The 21,028-nt window shown below is 48.3% G+C and overlaps 1 protein-coding gene across 3 annotated transcripts in view; it reads left to right on the top strand.

The window, feature by feature from the left end:
- The window catches only part of LOC121549743 (nuclear receptor coactivator 2), a 226,950-nt gene that overhangs the window by 132,657 nt on the left and 73,265 nt on the right, over positions 1 to 21,028 (top strand). For all 3 annotated transcript variants that reach the window (XM_041861597.2, XM_041861598.2, XM_045210411.1), the window contains exons 6-10: positions 568 to 750; positions 8,383 to 8,484; positions 9,180 to 9,320; positions 9,517 to 9,664; positions 10,891 to 12,337. In XM_041861597.2, the coding sequence (XP_041717531.1) occupies positions 568 to 750; positions 8,383 to 8,484; positions 9,180 to 9,320; positions 9,517 to 9,664; positions 10,891 to 12,337 (2,021 nt within the window). The remainder of the gene's footprint in view (positions 1 to 567; positions 751 to 8,382; positions 8,485 to 9,179; positions 9,321 to 9,516; positions 9,665 to 10,890; positions 12,338 to 21,028) is intronic.

The raw sequence follows: 21,028 nt of genomic DNA, 5'->3' as shown, positions 1-21,028 counted from the left end.
ACACACACACACACAGACAGACACAGACACAGACACACACACACACACACACACACACACTGCTGAATGAGATCATGAACCAGAGGGAGTGTGTGTGTTTGGGAGGTTGTACTGTATGAGGGCAGAGGAGTGTGTGAACACCATTGACGAGGTCCTCAATACAGAGCCTTGTTATGATACATGGTGACCCACAGTCTTCCTCTCTCTCACTCTTTCACTGTTGTTTACATCTTCATTTGAATGACCCAAAAGCATAAATAGGCTAATATTGGTCACATATTACTAATCTGTTATCTCTCTCTCTCTCTCTCTCTCCCTCTCTCTCCCCCTCTCTCTCTCTCTCTCTCTCTCTCTCTCTCTCTCTCTCTCTCTCTCTCTCTCTCTCTCTCTCTCTCTCTCTCTCTCTCTCTCTCTCTCTCTCTCTCTCTCTCTCTCTCTCTCTCTCTCTCTCTCTCTCTCTCTCTCTCTCTCTCTCTCTCTCTCTCTCTCTCCCTCTCCCCCTCTCCCTCTCCCTCTCCCTCTCCCTCTCCCTCTCTCTCCCCTCCATCCCTCCCTATCTCCCTGTAGTGAACGGTGTGCCGTGGTCCAGTGAAGGTCCCAGGAGGAACAGTCACACGTTTAACTGTCGTATGCTGGTCAACCCTCACGTTGACAACCAGGACGAGACCAGCGACCATGAGGGACAGAAATATGAGACCATGCAGTGTTTCTCCGTCTCCGAACCCAAGAGCATCAAGGAGGAGGCAGAAGGTATGGAGGAAAGGAGGGAGGAGGAGTAGGGAGGAAGGGGGGAAGGAGGAGGGGAGGAAGGTAAAGGGGAAACCTAGTGAGTTGTACAACTGAATGCATTCAACTGAAATGTGTCTTCCGCATTTAACCCAACCCTTCTGAATCAGAGAGGTGCGGGGTGGCTGCCTTAATTAACATCCACGTCATTGATGCCCGGGTAGCAGTTGTCGTTGGGGGTTAACTGCCTTCCTCAAGGGCAGAACGGCAGATTTTTCCACCTTGCTGGCTCAAGGATTCAAACCAGTGAACCAGGATGGGGGCAGGACGGGGACAGGAAGGGGACAGGGGGAGCATGTAGCTGACTAGTGGTGGCTGTTCAGCAGCCTGACGGTCTGGGAGTATAAGCTCTTGGTCAGTCGTCCAGTTTTTGCCAGAGTCCATGCACCGATACTGCCTGGCGTCTTAGTGATGGAAGCGGGCAGAACGGGCCATGGCTCGGGTGGCTGGGGTCCCTGATTATCTTCTTGGCCTTCCTGCGACACCTGGTGTTGTAGGTGTCCTGGAGGGCTGGCAGTGTGCATCCAATGGTGCGTTCGGCTGAGCGTACCACCCTCTGTAGTGCCTTGCGGTCCTCGGCGGTGGAGTTGCCGTACCAGGCTGTGATGCAGCCCGACAGTATGCTCTCGATGGTGCTCCTGTAGAACAGTTTGAGGGCCCTCTGGGACAGGCTGGGGGTATACAGGGAATACAGGGGGGACTGAGAGCGCACCCTTGTGGGGCCCCCGCATTAAGAATCAGTGTTGAGGAGGTAATGTTGCCTACCCTCACCACCAGGGGGCGGCCTGTCAGGAAGTCCAGGACCCAGTTACAGAGGGAGGTGTTCAGACCCAGGGCAGTGAGCTTTGTGGTGAGATTAGAGAGCACTAGGGTATTGAAGGCCGAGCTGTAGTCGATGAACAGAATCCTCACATATGCATTTCCGTTGTCCAGATGGGTGAGGGCAGTGTGCAGTGCAAAAAAAAACAACCTAGACCTACCAGTAGCCTATGCAAATGAAGGAGCCAATTGAACAGCTCTCTCACCGATGCGATTTGATAGGCTACACTGACTAGACGAGAGTCACTCACTTTGGCGTCGCTGTCTGGCAAGCCCCGACATCTTAGAAAAGGAAACCCAGGAAATCCTTTTTGTTTACTTGTCCCGATGCGATACCATGGACACATAACCACGTTGCATGATTTATGAACGGCAAAGTGATATAGCGGATCTACTTTATTCAGTCGGTTCCACACCTTTTATAAACTAGTCAACACTTGCTGTTCAGTTGTCAATCAACGCCCAGTGAATAGCCCACTGTGCGCCGCGACTCCGAGTGGCTGGCTATGTGAAACGCACAAGAAAATAAATGACTGTGTGAGAAAACACAAATTTGGCTAAATCGTGGATTTAGACTCGTCGTTACCACTTACATTACATGGGACGTGGAAATTCACACGCATCATGCTCCCTCCCTCCTCCGTGTAAAGAATCTGTATATAATGAAGAGATGCTCATGTCTCCGCCCTAACAATGGGAGTCGTTGTCCCAAAGGTGGGAAGGCGGGCGACAAGCTTAGGTCCCATGGAAACGCATTGGGCTTATTTTGGACAGATTTGGACGAGAGTGAAAGCTCTCGCTTCGCCTCTTCCTCTCTGCTGCGTTTCCTGGTCATCGCTCGTTTTGTGACTGACAGGCACCTGTCCTATCAACAGATCGCTGTAAGATGCATATTGTTTATTCTCGACCCACTAGCGAATTGAAACGTTTAAATGAGCAGTAGCTTAGTTAATATGACGGAAAATGTAGCCGGCTGAGAATGAGCTGATTAGCAGACAGCCGGCACTAATGGAAAACACTGTTTTACACCCCAGCCGCGAGAAACGATTGTTGTTGAAACGCTTGTTGGCTCGCAACATCTGTGGAGAAAGCAGGAGGTTTCAAACACAGAGGGAGAGAGAAAGCAGGAGGTTTCAAACACAGAGGGAGAGAGAAAGGAGGGATGAAAAGGAAGATGGATTGAAGCTTTCTCTCTCCCTCGTTCAGGGTCACTGAGAGTTCAACAGGCTGTGTGTTCTTAGCCCTGACTACTGAGAGTTCAAAAGGCTGTGTGTTCTTAGCCCTGACTACTGAGAGTTCAACAGGCTGTGTGTTCTTAGCCCTGACTACTGAGAGTTCAAAAGGCTGTGTGTTCTTAGCCCTGACTACAGACAGTTCAACAGGCTGTGTGTTCTTAGCCCTGACTACTGAGAGTTCAACAGGCTGTGTGTTCTTAGCCCTGACTACTGAGAGTTCAACAGGCTGTGTGTTCTTAGCCCTGACTACTGAGAGTTCAACAGGCTGTGTGTTCTTAGCCCTGACTACTGAGAGTTCAACAGGCTGTGTGTTCTTAGCCCTGACTACTAAGAGTTCAACAGGCTGTGTATTCTTAGCCCTGACTACTGAGAGTTCAACAGGCTGTGTGTTCTTAGCCCTGACTACTGAGAGTTCAACAGGCTGTGTGTCGTTAGCCCTGACTACTGAGAGTTCAACAGGCTGTGTGTTCTTAGCCCTGACTACTGAGAGTTCAACAGGTTGTGTGTTCTTAGCCCTGACTACTGAGAGTTCAACAGGCTGTGTGTCGTTAGCCCTGACTACTGAGAGTTCAACAGGCTGTGTATTCTTAGCCCTGACTACTGAGAGTTCAACAGGCTGTGTGTCGTTAGCCCTGACTACTGAGAGTTCAACAGGCTGTGTGTTCTTAGCCCTGACTACTGAGAGTTCAACAGGTTGTGTGTTCTTAGCCCTGACTACAGACAGTTCAACAGGCTGTGTGTTCTTAGCCCTGACTACTGAGAGTTCAACAGGCTGTGTGTTCTTAGCCCTGACTACTGAGAGTTCAACAGGCTGTGTATTCTTAGCCCTGACTACTGAGAGTTCAACAGGCTGTGTGTTCTTAGCCCTGACTACTGAGAGTTCAACAGGCTGTGTGTCGTTATCCCTGACTACTGAGAGTTCAACAGGCTGTGTGTTCTTAGCCCTGACTACTGAGAGTTCAACAGGCTGTGTGTTCTTAGCCCTGACTACTGAGAGTTCAAAAGGCTGTGTGTTCTTAGCCCTGACTACAGACAGTTCAACAGGCTGTGTGTTCTTAGCCCTGACTACTGAGAGTTCAACAGGCTGTGTGTTCTTAGCCCTGACTACTGAGAGTTCAACAGGCTGTGTGTTCTTAGCCCTGACTACTGAGAGTTCAACAGGCTGTGTGTTCTTAGCCCTGACTACTGAGAGTTCAACAGGCTGTGTGTTCTTAGCCCTGACTACTAAGAGTTCAACAGGCTGTGTATTCTTAGCCCTGACTACTGAGAGTTCAACAGGCTGTGTGTTCTTAGCCCTGACTACTGAGAGTTCAACAGGCTGTGTGTCGTTAGCTCTGACTACTGAGAGTTCAACAGGCTGTGTGTTCTTAGCCCTGACTACTGAGAGTTCAACAGGCTGTGTGTTCTTAGCCCTGACTACTGAGAGTTCAACAGGCTGTGTGTCGTTAGCCCTGACTACTGAGAGTTCAACAGGCTGTGTGTTCTTAGCCCTGACTACTGAGAGTTCAACAGGCTGTGTGTCGTTAGCCCTGACTACTGAGAGTTCAACAGGCTGTGTGTTCTTAGCCCTGACTACTGAGAGTTCAACAGGTTGTGTGTTCTTAGCCCTGACTACAGACAGTTCAACAGGCTGTGTGTTCTTAGCCCTGACTACTGAGAGTTCAACAGGCTGTGTGTTCTTAGCCCCTGACTACTGAGAGTTCAACAGGCTGTGTATTCTTAGCCCTGACTACTGAGAGTTCAACAGGCTGTGTGTTCTTAGCCCTGACTACTGAGAGTTCAACAGGCTGTGTGTCGTTATCCCTGACTACTGAGAGTTCAACAGGCTGTGTGTTCTTAGCCCTGACTACAGAGAGTTCAACAGGCAGTGTGTTCTTAGCCCTGACTACTGAGAGTTCAACAGGTTGTGTGTCGTTAGCCCTGACTACTGAGAGTTCAACAGGCTGTGTGTTCTTAGCCCTGACTACTGAGAGTTCAACAGGCTGTGTGTTCTTAGCCCTGACTACTGAGAGTTCAACAGGTTGTGTGTTCTTAGCCCTGACTACTGAGAGTTCAACAGGCTGTGTGTTCTTAGCCCTGACTACTGAGAGTTCAACAGGCTGTGTGTTCTTAGCCCTGACTACTGAGAGTTCAACAGGCTGTGTTCTTAGCCCTGACTACTGACAGTTCAACAGGCTGTGTGTTCTTAGCCCTGACTACTGAGAGTTCAACAGGCTGTGTGTTCTTAGCCCTGACTACTGAGAGTTCAACAGGCTGTGTGTTCTTAGCCCTGACTACTGAGAGTTCAAAAGGCTGTGTGTTCTTAGCCCTGACTACTGAGAGTTCAACAGGCTGTGTGTTCTTAGCCCTGACTACTGACAGTTCAACAGGCCGTGTGTTCTTAGCCCTGACTACTGAGAGTTCAACAGGCTGTGTGTTCTTAGCCCTGACTACTGAGAGTTCAACAGGTTGTGTGTTCTTAGCCCTGACTACTGAGAGTTCAACAGGATGTGTGTTCTTAGCCCTGACTACTGAGAGTTCAACAGGTTGTGTGTTCTTAGCCCTGACTACTGAGAGTCCCATAGACACACACACCCCTCAAAGGTCCATAATGTCCCCTGCTACCTCCTGTTATACTGTCATCATGTCCCCTGCTTCCTCCTGTTATACTGTCATCATGTCCCCTGCTTCCTCCTGTTGTACTGTCATCATGTCCCCTGCTACCTCCTGTTATACTGTCATCATGTCCCCTGCTACATCCTGTTATACTGTCATCATGTCCCCTGCAACCTCCTGTTGTATTGTCATCATGTCCCCTGCTACCTCCTGTTATACTGTCATCATGTCCCCTGCTTCCTCCTGTTATACTGTCATCATGTCCCCTGCTTCCTCCTGTTGTACTGTCATCATGTCCCCTGCTACCTCCTGTTATACTGTCATCATGTCCCCTGCTACCTCCTGTTATACTGTCATCATGTCCCCTGCTACCTCCTGTTATACTGTCATCATGTCCCCTGCAACCTCCTGTTATACTGTCATCATGTCCCCTGCTACCTCCTGTTATACTGTCATCATGTCCCCTGCAACCTCCTGTTATACTGTCATCATGTCCCCTGCTACATCCTGTTATACTGTCATCATGTCCCCTGCTACCTCCTGTTGTACTGTCATCATGTCCCCTGCTACCTCCTGTTATACTGTCATCATGTCACCTGCAACCTCCTGGTATACTGTCATCATGTCCCCTGCAACCTCCTGTTATACTGTCATCATGTCCCCTGCAACCTCCTGTTATACTGTCATCATGTCCCCTGCTACCTCCTGTTAGACTGTCATCATGTCCCCTGCAACCTCCTGGTATACTGTCATCATAGCCCCTGCTACCTCCTGTTGTACTGTCATCATGTCCCCTGCTACCTCCTCTTATACTGTCATCATGTCCCTTGCTACATCATGTTATACTGGCATCATGCCCCCTGCTACATCATGTTGTACTGTCATCATGTCCCCTGCTACATCCTGTTATACTGTCATCATGTCCCCTGCTACCTCCTGTTATACTGTCATCATGTCCCCTGCTACATCCTGTTGTACTGTCATCATGTCCCCTGCTACCTCCTGTTATACTGTCATCATGTCCCCTGCTACCTCCTGTTATACTGTCATCATGTCCCCTGCTACATCCTGTTGTACTGTCATCATGTCCCCTGCTACATCCTGTTGTATTGTCATCATGTCCCCTGCTACCTCCTGTTATACTGTCGTCATGTCCCCTGCTACATCCTGTTGTACTCTCATCATGTCCCCTGTTACATCCTGTTATACTGTCATCATAGCCCCTGCTACCTCCTGTTGTACTGTCATCATGTCCCCTGCTACCTCCTCTTATACTGTCATCATGTCCCTTGCTACATCATGTTATACTGGCATCATGCCCCCTGCTACATCATGTTGTACTGTCATCATGTCCCCTGCTACATCCTGTTATACTGTCATCATGTCCCCTGCTACCTCCTGCTATACTGTCATCATGTCCCCTGCTACATCCTGTTGTACTGTCATCATGTCCCCTGCTACCTCCTGTTGTACTGTCATCATGCCCCCTGCTACATCATGTTGTACTGTCATCATGTCCCCTGCTACCTCCTGTTATACTGTCATCATGTCCCCTGCTACCTCCTGTTATACTGTCATCATGTCCCCTGCTACATCCTGTTGTACTCTCATCATGTCCCCTGTTACATCTTGTTATACCAAGGCTGTGTCCCAAATGGCACCCTGTTCCCTATGTAGTGAAGGAGCTCAGCCCTACTCCCCACCCTGTTCCCTATGTAGTGAAGGAGCTCAGCCCTACTCCCCACCCTGATCCCTATGTAGTGAAGGAGTTCAGCCCTACGCCCCACCCTGATCCCTATGTAGTGAAGGAGCTCAGCCCTACTCCCCACCCTGATCCCTATGTAGTGAAGGAGCTCAGCCCTACGCCCCACCCTGTTCCCTATGTGGTGAAGGAGCTCAGCCCTACGCCCCACCCTGTGCCCTATGTAGTGAAGGAGTTCAGCCCTACGCCCCACCCTGTTCCCTATGTAGTGAAGGAGTTCAGCCCTACGCCCCACCCTGATCCCTATGTAGTGAAGGAGCTCAGCCCTACTCCCCACCCTGTTCCCTATGTAGTGAAGGAGCTCAGCCCTACGCCCCACCCTGATCCCTATGTAGTGAAGGAGTTCAGCCCTACGCCCCACCCTGATCCCTATGTAGTGAAGGAGCTCAGCCCTACTCCCCACCCTGTTCCCTATGTAGTGAAGGAGCTCAGCCCTACGCCCCACCCTGATCCCTATGTAGTGAAGGAGTTCAGCCCTACGCCCCACCCTGTTCCCTATGTAGTGAAGGAGCTCAGCCCTACTCCCCACCCTGTTCCCTTTGTAGTGAAGGAGCTCAGCCCTACTCCCCACCCTGTTCCCTATGTAGTGAAGGAGCTCAGCCCTACGCCCCACCCTGATCCCTATGTAGTGAAGGAGTTCAGCCCTACGCCCCACCCTGATCCCTATGTAGTGAAGGAGTTCAGCCCTACGCCCCACCCTGATCCCTATGTAGTGAAGGAGTTCAGCCCTACGCCCCACCCTGATCCCTATGTAGTGAAGGAGTTCAGCCCTACGCCCCACCCTGTTCCCTATGTAGTGAAGGAGTTCAGCCCTACGCCCCACCCTGTTCCCTATGTAGTGAAGGAGTTCAGCCCTACGCCCCACCCTGTTCCCTATGTAGTGAAGGAGTTCAGCCCTACGCCCCACCCTGTTCCCTATGTAGTGAAGGAGCTCAGCCCTACGCCCCACACTCATTTACTACTAGATGAATAAGAACACGTACTGGAAATAAATCATGTTTCAATCTCTCTCTCTTCTTTCTCTGCCTCCCTGCTCCCCCCCCCCTCTCTCTCTCTCCCTTCCCTCTCTCTCCCTCTCTCCAATGCTCTCCCTCTCTCTCTCTTTCTCCCTCTCTCTCTCTCTCTCTCTCTCTCTCTCTCTCTCTCTCTCCCCCTCTCTCTCTCTTCCCCTCCCTCTCCTTCTAGACTTCCAGTCATGTCTGATCTGTGTGGCACGCAGGATGCCTGTGAAGGAGCGGCCAATTCTGCCCACGCACGAGAGCTTCACCACCCGCCAGGACCTGCAAGGTAACCAATCACAGCACTAAAATCATACCACCAGACCAGACATTAACCAATCACATCCACTGAATCATACCACCAGGCTGCCATTAACACAGCTAGAATAATGACCAATGCTGTCCACCAGACGGATCTTAACCAATCGGAAAACAATCTATAAATGACCAGACATACCCTAACCAATCACACAGCCAGACTGGAATGACCAGACAGATTGTAACCAATCACATTAGTCTTTAAAATGAGGTTGCCAGTGACAAAGGAACTTTTCTCAGGTTGTCACTGTCAAGAGAGAACCATGTTAGAGAGCTGTCTGGATGGTACCCAAAAAAACCTTGTAAATACCCAACCAGTGTCCCAGGTGTAGTGCTGTCCTGGTACCAGTGCCTGCGTGTTGAGGTGATGCCTCTTTAGTCTGAGCTGTCACTCACCCTGCAGTCTCCCGGACAGCTCTTTAAACGCACCACTGCTTCAGCCTGGATCCATTTATACTGCACACACTGACAGGGAGTATGACCGCGCAGCGTGTGTGAACGACAGAGAGGAGGTCTATGAGTGCGTGAAAAGAGATGGACAGTGGGGTGTGTGTGTGTGTGAGAATGTGTGCGCTTGGGTGCCATGTAAGCTCAATAACCGCACCTCATGCTTGTGAGCATTTGTGATCAGCAGCCTGGCTCTCTGAATCCGCTGTGTTTCCGTAGGGAAGATCACGTCGTTAGACACCAGTCTTCTGAGAGCCTCTATGAAGCCTGGCTGGGAGGACCTGGTGAGGACAAGCATACAGAGGTTTCACCTACAGAACGACGGAGAGATGTCCTTCGCCAAGAGACACCAGCAAGAGGGTGAGACTACCTATTGATCTCATGGATGGTCAGCCCTTGCATCCAAAGCTCCGTCCATGAATTTGAGTGGTTACAGTTCTCATCCCCGTCCCTCAGCTGTTTACCAAAAAAATGTGACTGGGTGACCGCTTTGTTGTTGTTTTGAATCCCAGATTGCCTCTTTAACTCTCCCTCCCCCCTGTGCGTCTCCCTCCAGTGTTGTATCACGGCCAGGCATTCAGCCCCATCTACAGGTTCACTCTGTCAGACGGGACCATCGTGTCGGCTCACACCAAGAGCAAGCTGGTCCGCTCCCCTGCCACCAACGAACCCCAGCTCTACATGTCGCTACACTTACTACAGAGGTACGTACTCTAAACCTAACCCTAACCCCTAACCCCTATCCCCTGAACCTAACCCCTAACCCCTGAACTAACCCCTAACTCTAGTCCTAAACCCCTAAACCTAACCCCTAACCCAGAGAGTGGTTTACATTAGGGTTTCAGGGGATTTTTTTGTGACTGTCCCCCGCCTTGACGGCAAAGAGAGAACACGTTTTCAAGTAAATTCTGCTAATTGTGCCATGGGGGGTAGAGAACATGTATGCAGTTTTAAAGATAATTTCCTGCAATTCTACACATGATTAATGCAATGTTCATATGATATCTGAGTGAGAGTGACTAACAAAATCAATGGGGGCCCCCTGGAGGTCAGGGCCCCTTGGCACATTCCCTGTGTGCCCATGACCTGTGTGCCCGGTCAGTATTCAGCCGTGATTACTACAAGTTTAGATAGCTGGCTAGACTAACCCACCAATATAAAAACTGTTAGCTGACATGAGCTAATTGAGTGACTGTCACTGACTGACATAACATGAGAAAAACCGCTGATGTAGTTTATTCTACTATTCTAACTCAACAGTGAGTTGAGACCCCGACTGGGTTGTTTGGGTCGGGAATGGATCTGCGGGCCTACAAAAGGCGGAGCAAGTTGCCCATCCCTTTTTTCTCGGGGGGAATGGATCAGCTTAATATTGCAGATAGATTGTATCTTCTATCAATGTAATTGTCTGCATCACTTCCAATCCCCCATGTTGTTTTTTATTTTTTATATATATATTCCCCTTTATTACTTTTCAACCCCACCATCCTTTCCCTACTTGGAGTAAATTAGTGAACAACAATGCCCAGGCCTCTACTTCCGGTCTATACTTACTATCTACACCTTATGGACAGAGTTAATTTTACAATAATTCTATTATATATATATATATATATATTTTTTTTTTGCTCCTGAACTTCTTCTACTCTCAACCTCTCCGATCATTTTCATGATGTCCATCCGGTTTGCTTCTAAATGCCATATCTTTCTAACTGTGCTCTTTCCCAAAAGCTCCCAACATACAACCTATATACTTATTACTTATATATAGTGCACTACTTTTGACCCAAAGCCCAATATGGTGCCGTTTGGGACACGGCCTGTGTGTGGGAGGAGGATAAACGTTGTTGGCAGAAGAATTACAGTTTTTTGTAGTAGTTGTACTGTTCTACTGTTCTAACTGTGGCTATATCCTCTGTGTTATTCCCAGGGAGCAGTCAGTGTATGGTCTGGGACCGGGTCAGGACACGGGGCCCGGTGGACAGCAGCAGGAGACAGGGATCAGCCCCAACCCCTCCATAACCCCTCCAACCCAGGGGACCCTCTCTGGTCTGGGCCCCCAGGGACAGGACACCACGATCACCTCTAACAGCACGCTCTTTTCCCCTCCTCATGGAAGTCCAGGGTCCAGAGAACCAGGGCCGGGACACATGCAGGAATACCGCTACGGCTGCCCTCCCCCTGGAGGATTACAGTGCAGCATGGGTATGAACCTCCCCATCCATCCTAACCAGCAAGGGGCCAATTGGAGGATGAGCAGCCCGTCTCGAAGCAGCCCTAGCCCAGCCGGAGGGCCCCATCCGGGGCAACAGATTTCTATGTTGTCCCCTAGTCACCGGGCAAGTCCAGGCATGGCAGGAAGCCCTCGCGTGGCCCCAAGCCTGCACTCACCCTCCCCCGTGGGGATGTGTGGGTCTGGAACAGGGGTTGGGGGTGGAGGTAGCGGTCCTGCGGCTAACAGTCATGCTAACAGCTACAGCAGTAGTTCTCTGTCGGCCCTGCAGGCTCTGAGTGAGTGTCACGGGGTCAGACACGGCGGGGATGGGCAAACACACCCTCACGGCGCCGGGGGAAAGCAGCATCCGCACACACACACCCTGGGATCACCGGACAGGAAGATGATGGGATTACCCGCTGGGGTCGCGGTGGGATCAGGGGTCAACCCTCACATGATGTCGAAGCTTGGCGGCGGTAATGGCGTTAGAGTGGAGGCTCACGGAGAGCAGGAATATGGTCAGGGTGGACAGTATGACCAGAGACAGATGGACAGACATACGGACGGGAACGATAGCAGCGGTAACCACGCTGACATCAAGGAGGAGAGGGGCGGCCTCGACGACGGCCCCGACGCACAGAGCCGTGGTCTACACTGTGACAACAAGGGCCACACCAAACTTCTCCAGCTCCTCACCACCAAGTCCCAACCCGTCGACACCCCCTTGTCCCCCAACGGAGGAGGGGACCCCAGGGACCCCTCGTCAGGGCTGGGGGGCCCTCACGGTCCAGGAGTCCCAGGGGGCCACGCCACCTCCCTAAAGGATAAACACAAGATACTCCACAGGCTGCTCCAGAACAGCACCTCTCCTGTCGACCTGGCCAAGCTCACCGCTGAGGCCACGGGCAAGGAGCTGGGGGAGCACCCTGGGGGTGGTAACGGACATACAGGAGGGGGTACGGACGGGAACCTCACCCCCAAACAGGAGCCCCTCAGCCCCAAGAAGAAGGACAACGCCCTGCTGAGGTATCTTCTGGATAAAGAGGAGAGGCAGGCGAAGATGGAGGGAGTAGGAGGGGAGGTGAAGACTGAGGGGGGGGTGAAACACACCCTTCATGTGAAGACGGAGAAACAGGATGCAGGATACGACCGCGCTGAACAGGTGGGTGGCTGGAGATTTCTTACAGCTTTTGATGACATCATGTGACACTTTTATATTAAGACCTTTTCTTAACTTATCTTATGTTAACTTATCTTTTTAACTACAGAACGTAGAAACATATGTAGACTCTGGTATGGTGCTGGAGATGATGAATATGAGGTTAATTGATGGTTGATGGTGATTGGAAATGCCTGAATGGTGGTTAAATAAATAGATAGAGATCTATGGAGGTGCTTAACAGGTGTGTACTGGCCCGCAAGTCACCAAACTGAAGAAAACAGACTAAAACAGGTAGGGACTACCTGTCCTGAACCTGTCCAATCAGAAACACTAGTTTTTGTTTTCTGTTTCAAAACATTTTGCTACAGTGCGCTCTAATGAATACGCCCCCACTTCTCGCTGAACACGACTCTATGTTTATAGTAACCACCCTATTCCCTATATTTTGCACTACTTTTGATCAGAGCAGTCAGAGCAGGAGACAAGCTTGTATACTGCAGCAAGTACTGGGAACAGCAGGAGACAAGCCTGTATACTGCAGCAAGTACTGGGAACAGCAGGAGACAAGCCTGTATAATGCAGCAAGAGCTGGGAACATCAGGATACAAGCCTGTATAATGCAGCAAGAAATGGGAACAACAGGAGACAAGCCTGTATAATGTGGCAAGTACTGGGAACAACAGGAGACAAGCCTGTATAATGCAGCAAGAACTGGGAACAACTCACTTGCTCTCTTTTTCATCTGCTTTATTTCTCTCGCTGTGCTCTCGGCCTCTTTTATTATCTTGTTCTCTTTACTATCTTTATTTCTCTCGCTGTGCTCTCTGCCTCTTTTATTCTCTTGTTCTCTCTCTCTGTCTGTGGCGTAGTTCCCTGGAAACGGCCCTTCGTTCCCGTGCAGACGGTGGGGGGTGGTATCGAATGTGAGAGGCGGAGGTGGAAGAAGAGCTGTGTGTGTGTGTGTGTGTGTGTGTGTGTGTGTGTGTGTGTGTGTGTGTGTGTGTGTGTGTGTGTGTGTCCATGTAGGAGTGCCTGCTTGCAGAGGGGAATGAGAAGCGAAGGTGAAGGAGGCAGGTGATTAGACAGATTGTGTCCAGTCTCAGCAGGCAGAGGAAAAATGATGAGCCATATGCTGCCTACTGCATGTCCCCCTGCTACCATGGAGGGGAGGGGAGGGAGGGAGGAGGGATGGGAGGTGAGGAATGGGAGGAGAGGGAGGGATGAGGAGGTGGAGGAGGAGGAGGGGGAAGAGAGGAGGGTGTGGGAGAAGGCAAGGGAAGAGAGAGTGAAAGAGAGTCCACAGCAAAGATGTTTTAGAATCAAGATGACCCACTTTCACCAGGCAGGCAGGGACTTGTTTTGGTCCAGAATGAGGATAAACACAGGAAGTAGAATGCGCTCAAAATGAGGATTCCGCAGAGTGGGGAGTAGTAGAGGATCTTCTTCTTCCTCCAACATCTTTGTCCGGTCCATGTAGAATGCAAGTGGTGCATCTTCCCTGCTGTAGTCTCTTTGTGAAATTGGAGAAGGCTAGTGCAGCTCACAACATGAAGTTTGAACACCACTATTGTCCTCTGGGCTGTGAAGACACACCAGTCAAAGGGACTGAACAGTCACATTGTCATTTCCTTTAGCTGTACAGTCGTGGTCAAACGTTTTGAGAATGACACAAATACTAATTTTCACAAAGTCTGCTGCCTCAGTTTTGATGATGGCAATTTGCATATACTCCAGAATGTCATGAAGAGTGATCAGATGAATTGCAATTAATTGCAAAGTCCCTCTTTGCCATGAAAATGAACTTAATTTCAAAAAAACATTTCCACTGCATTTCAGCCCTGCCACAAAAGGACCAGCTGCAATCATTCCATTTTACATTTTAGTAATTTAGCAGACGTTCTTATCCAGAGTGACTTACAGTTAGTGAGTGCATACATTTTTTTTATTTTTATACTGGCCCCCCGTGGGAATCGAACCCACAACCCTGGTGTTGCAAGCGCCATGCTCTACCAACTGAGCTACACAGGGCATACATTTGACTAACTTTTTGGAAAGATGGCACCCTATGACGGTACCACGTTGAAATTCACTGAGCTCTTCAGTAAGACAATTCTACTGCCAATGTTTGTCTATGGCGATTGCATGGCTGTGTGCTCGATTTTACATTTACATTTTTACATTTTAGTCATTTAGCAGACGCTCTTATCCAGAGCGACTTACAGGAGCAATTAGGGTTAAGTGCCTTGCTCAAGGGCACATTTACGTCATTTAGCAGACGCTCTTATCCAGAGCGACTCACCAATTGGTGCGTTCACCCTATAGCCAGTGGGATAACCACTTTACAATTTTTTTTTGGGGGGTAGAAGGATTACTTTATCCTATCCCAGGTATTCCTTAAAGAGGTGGGGTTTCAAATGTCTCCGGAAGGTGGTGAGTGACTCTGCTGTCCTGGCGTCGTGAGGGAGCTTGTTCCACCATTGGGGTGCCAGAGCAGCGAACAGTTTTGACTGGGCTGAGCGGGAACTATGCTTCCGCAGAGGAAGGGGAGCCAGCAGGCCAGAGGTGGATGAACGCAATGCCCTCGTTTGGGTGTAGGGACTGATCAGAGCCCGAAGGTACAGAGGTGCCGTTCCCCTCACTGCTCCATAGGCAAGCACCATGGTCTTGTAGCGGATGCGAGCTTCAACTGGAAGCAACGGGTGTGGCTGAAATAGCCGAATCCACTAATTTGAAGGGGTGTCCACATACTGTTGTATATATATATAGTGTATATTTTATGGTCAAACAAATTAAGGATTTGTAAAAATTCATTCAGCCTCATTTACTCCCCACACACAACAATAAATAAAAAATGAACTAAAAACTACTAAGAATTTTATTTTTTAATATTTTTAAAAAAGATACCTGTTCAGTGCATCTTGGAATCTGATTGGTTTTGTCCAAGGCAAAACTAACTTCTGAGGTGTAAAGAAAACACTCTATATTTATCTAAAGAAAAAGACAACTGAATAGGTGCTTTCACTTGCTTGATGTAGCTACTGTAGCTTACCTCTGTCTTGTAGAACTCTGTACAGTATGTTTTTTTCCTGTTTTTATCTTCCACTACTCATTTTCTTCAATCTATCAAATAATATAAACATACATAGAAGCATACTATACTTCTGAACACAAAAGCAGGTGAATGCATTGCTTCACTAAGTGGAGGGGGGTTACGTCAGTTGTATCAATCATCAATCATGTCAGTGATTCTCTCGTTAACACAGGTGAGAGTGTTGACGAGGACAAGGCTGGAGATCACTCTGTCATGCTGATTGAGTTAGAATAACAGACTGGAAGCTTTAAAAGGAGGGTGGTGCTTGAAATCATTGTTCTTCCTCTGTGAACCATGGTTACCTGCAAGGAAACACGTGCCGTCATCATTGCTTTGCACAAAAAGGGCTTCACGGGCAAGGATATTGCTGCTAGTAAAATTGCACCGAAATCAAACATTTATCGGATCATCAAGAACTTCAAGGAGAGAGGTTCAATTTGTAAGTCGTTCTGGATAAGAGCGTCTGCTAAATGACGTGAATGTAAATGTAAATGTTGTGAAAAGGTGTCAGGGCACCCAAGAAAGTCCAGCAAGCGCCAGGACCGTCTCCTAAAGTTGATTCAGCTGCGGGATCGGGGCACCACCAGTGCAGAGCTTGCTCAGGAATGGCAGCAGGCAGGTGTGAGTGCATCTGCACACACAGTGAGGCGAAGACTTTTGGAGGATGGCCTGGTGTCAAGAAGGGCAGCAAAGAAGCCACTTCTCTCCAGGAAAAACATCAGGGACAGACTGATATTCTGCAAAAGGTACAGGGATTGGACTGCTGAGGACTGGGGTAAAGTCATTTTCTCTGATGAATCCCCTTTCTGATTGTTTGGGGCATCCGGAAAACACCTTGTCCGGAGAAGACAAGGTGAGCGCTAGCATCAGTCCTGTGTCATGTCAACAGTAAAGCATCCTGAGACCATTCATGTGTGGGGTTGCTTCTCAGCCAAGGGAGTGGGCTCACAATTTTGCCTAAGAACACAGCCATGAATAAAGAATGGTACCAACACATCCTCCGAGAGCAACTTCTCCCAACCATCCAAGAACAGTTTGGTGACGATCAATGCCTTTTCCAGCATGATGGAGCACCTTGCCATAAGGCAAAAGTGATAACTAAGTGGCTCGGGGAACAAAACATCGACATTTTGGGTCCATGGCCAGGAAACTCCCCAGACCTTAATCCCATTGAGAACTTGTGGTCGATTCTCAAGATGCGGGTGGACAAACAAAAACCCACAAATTCTGACAAACTCCAAGCATTGATTATGCAAGAATGGGCTGCCATCAGTCAGGATGTGGCCCAGAAGTTAATTGACAGCATGCCAGGGAGGATTGCAGAGGTCTTGAAAAAAAAGGGTAAACACTGCAAATATTGACTCTTTGCATAAACGTAATGTAATTGTCAATAAAAGCCTTTGACACTTATGGAATGCTTGTAATTATACTTCAGTATACCATAGTAACATCTGACAAAAATATCTCATAACACTGAAGCAGCGAACTTTGTGAAGACCAATACGTTCTCAAAACTTTTGACCACGACTATAGTCTCCCTTGAAAATTTAACATTCAAAATGTAAAATCTCAATGTTGAAATTAGATGCAATATACACATGGTATGATGGAGAATATTGGAATGTCAAAACAGAATATTGGAATGTTGTTGAATCTTGAGGAGCAAACCAGCTGAAAGAGAAGGAAGGGTGTATGGTGTAATGTAGTAGAGTGGATCTACCCTAAAAAGCAGGGCTGGCATGATACCAGTATTCACGATACCAGTATTCACGATACCAGTATTCACCATAATTGTTAGTATCGTGGCAAGGAAACAAAACACGTACTTAACTTCTTTAGGAAAACAGCCCTGATGTTGGAAGCAAACATCGTAATGATGTTGTCATCCAGAGTCACATGTATTTATTTTCCAAACTATAGCACACAATATTTTACATACAGCAGGTTTTTAAAGGACCAAAGAGTTTGGTCTGCTTCGTGTTTTCATTTTTGCCATGTAACAAATATTTGCAATACTGGTATCATCCCGGCCCTACTAAAAAGCCAGAAGGAAGGGTGTAGGGTGTAATGTAATACATCCAATGTGTTCTCTCTCCCACCTATCTATCCCTTTACCTTTTAATTACCACAGTAAAAAGAGAGGTGGAAATTCCTGCTTTCACAATTGGATGACGATTAAAGCGATATTAAAGTAGTGTTGGGTTAGTGGCAATTTAATGGCGGGAAAAATAAAACCCTTGAAATAAAAGATGTTTCTTTGTCAGTGGATTTATGGGGGCTTGTTCATTACATAGGGGGTGCTTGCAATCTATGAAGAGATAGTAGCAGAATGATGTCGACCTCAACCACCACATAAGGTCAAATTTACACGTTCAATACTGTCAATGAAAATCGTGTCAGGGTTTACGAGAAACCAAGCAATAATACAACCGTTAACTACCTAACAACAGCCCTCCGTTAGTCAAATGTCAAATTAAACGGCCCAGTTAACAACAAACGTTTCCACAACTTTATAGAACGTTCCCTGAAGAGTCTCATTAGGTCATTACCTAAGGTTATCATAGGAATGTTCCCGTGATGTGCGAGGACTGTTTCCAAGAGAACGTTCCCTTAATGTCAAACGTGGTTACCATGTTCTCAGAATATAAGAAATTAATGTTCTCGACACGTTTCATGGGAATGTTGCAAGAATATTCCTGTGTCCAGTCCTTTTCTAAGGGTTAGGAGAACATTCCATCACCGTCCCACCAAACTTACACAGAACACGGTTGCCATGTTCTCAGAATATAAGATATTAATGTTCTAGACATGTTTCATGGACGTTTCTCTCCCTCTATCCTCTTCCTCTCTCTCTTTCCCCTCTTTGTTCACAAGCATTTCGCTACACCCGCAATAACATCTGCTAAATATGTATATGCGACTAATAAATTCAATTTGAGTTGAGGGCTGAATTATTGATGAACGCAGAGCTAAATGAGAAATCAGAGAGGAGGGGAACTTGAGTAGTGGACTGGCTGAAGATCAGAGAGGAGGGGGACTACAGTAGTGGACTGGCTGAAGATCAGAGAGGAGGGGGACTACAGTAGTGGACTGGCTGAAGATCAGAGAGGAGGGGGACTACAGTAGTGGACTGGCTGAAGATCAGAGAGGAGGGGGACTACAGTAGTGGACTGGCTGAAGATCAGCTTTTCCTCCCCTCTCCATGTGAGACAGGATAGAGTTTGTCCATCTAATCGACATATTTTCACGTCTCCTGGAATCCGAAGCTGGGCATTAGCCAGGGACAAAGGGGTGCACTGTGGGAAAGAAGACTTAATCAGCGTCCACTACTGATGACCTCACTACTGCCACCTGCTGTCACTGTTCTTATCATCTGAAGAGAGATACATTTCTTATATACGGCCAAGTAAATTTGTTCTGAATAGTGGGATAGGAGAAGTTAACCAATGTATCGTTGGCAGCTGGTCAAATGAGTAACCTGATTTGTGATATCTAGCCATCTAGAAGAGAAATGAATAGGCCTAGTCTGGGAAATGTAGGGGCTTCAGAGCAGCACAGAGAAGTTGAGGAACCACTGATCTGATGTTGGCCTGTTTTTCTCAGAAGGAAGGGATGGGCACTGCTTGTTCTGTTTACTTTCTCTCTCTTCTCTCTCCCTCTCTCTATCTCTCTATCTCTGTGTCTCTCTATCTCTGTGTCTCTGTCTCTGTCTCTCTTCTCTCTCTCTCTCTCTCTCTCTCTCTCTCTCTCTATCTCTGTGTCTCTCTATCTCTGTGTCTCTGTCTCTCTCTCTCTCTCTCTCTCTCTCTCTCTCTCTCTCTCTCTCTCTGTGTCTCTATCTCTGTGTCTGTCTCTTCTCTCTCTCTCTCTCTCTCTCTCTCTCTCTCTCTCTCTCTCTCTCTCTCTCTCTCTCTCTCTCTCTCTCTCTCTCTCTCTCTCTCTCTCTCTCTCTCTCTCTCTCTCTCTCTCTCTCTCTCTCTCTCCCTAGCGCTCTCTCTCTGTCTCTCTCTCACTCTTGCTCTCTCTCTCGGTTCCCCATTTCTAGTCGGATGGTCAGATATGTTCTGTCTGGGAGGATTGGTGTTGTTGTTGTCAATGACTTACAGTTTGTGGAAGAAAAGCATTCATGTTAGATTTAGGTGTGCATCACAAATGGCACCCTATTCCCTATATAGTGCACTATTTTAGACCAGAGAATGGCACCCTATTCCCTATATAGAGCGCTAGTGCCTTCTGAGACGCTTAGATAAACAGATGACCAACCCAGAGAGAAAGTTTACAGTGAACTCATCTAACCGATGGAGTCTTCCAATGCTTCATGTTAATGTTCTCAGCATGCATATTTAAGCAGGGTAATATGTTAAAGTAATAGTATGTTTCTATTTAAGGATGTTGTGCACTCCAGTGCTGCCGTAATGCATTTTTAGTTCAAACAGGGCTAAGAACACGCTTGCATGTACACACACACACACACACACACACACTCACACACACGTGTGCACACACCACACACACACAGAGACAGGCTGCCTGGGAGTCAGGATGTAAACAGAGAGGGTAGGAGAGGGTAGGAGAGGGTAGGAGAGGGTAGGAGAGGGTAGGAGAGGGTAGGAGAGGGTAGAAAGTAGTGATTGGGTTTCTGAGAGGAGGATAGTGGGGAGGGGATAGCATGATGGATAAGGAAAGGACAGGGGTGTAGAGGAGGAGAATATCAAATGGAGAAGAGAGCCATGTAGAGAGGGAGGAGGAGAGGAGAGAAAAAGGGGGATGATCAGAGCGCTGTAGAGAGGGAGGATGACATCATCCTCTCTTCCTGACATATCCTGTCTGCCAGCACCGCTCACTCACTTCCTGTGTGTGTGTGTGTGTATGTGTGTGTGTGTCTGTGTGTGTGTGTGTGTGTGTAGCATTGCCAGGGCAACACCACCTCTCTATGCATGTGATCAGTGAAGGGCTTTTCGCTCCTTTTACTGTGGGCCAGTCCCTTCTCCTTTCACTGTGGGCCAGTCCCTTCTCCTTTCACTGTGGTCCCCTCTCCTTCCAGTCCTGTCCAGTAACTATCTCCCCTGTACTTCCAGTCCTGTCCAGTAACTATCTCCCCTGTACTTCCAGTCCTGTCCTGTAACTATCTCCCCTCTCCTTCCAGTCCTGTCCAGTTACGATCTCCCCTGTACTTCCAATCTTGTCCAGTTACGATCTCCCCTGTACTTCCAGTCCTGTCCTGTAACTATCTCCCCTGTACTTCCAGTCCTGTCCAGTAACTATCTCCACTGTACTTCCAGTCTTGTCCAGTTACGATCTCCCCTCTCCTTCCAGTCCTGTCCAGTAACTATCTCCCCTGTACTTCCAGTCTTGTCCAGTTACGATCTCCCCTGTACTTCCAGTCCTGTCCAGTTACGATCTCCCCTGTACTTCATGTCCTGTAACTATCTCCCCTGTACTTCCAGTCTTGTCCAGTAACTATCTCCCCTGTACTTCCAGTCTTGTCCAGTTACGATCTCCCCTGTACTTCCAGTCCTGTCCTGTAACTATCTCCCCTGTACTTCCAGTCTTGTCCAGTTACGATCTCCCCTCTCCTTCCAGTCCTGTCCAGTAACTAT

Source organism: Coregonus clupeaformis, chromosome 34 (genome assembly GCF_020615455.1).
Source record: "Coregonus clupeaformis isolate EN_2021a chromosome 34, ASM2061545v1, whole genome shotgun sequence".
Taxonomy (NCBI): domain Eukaryota; kingdom Metazoa; phylum Chordata; class Actinopteri; order Salmoniformes; family Salmonidae; genus Coregonus; species Coregonus clupeaformis.
The sequence above is the reverse complement of the archived record's forward strand: the minus strand, read 5'-3'. Positions and strand labels throughout refer to the sequence as shown.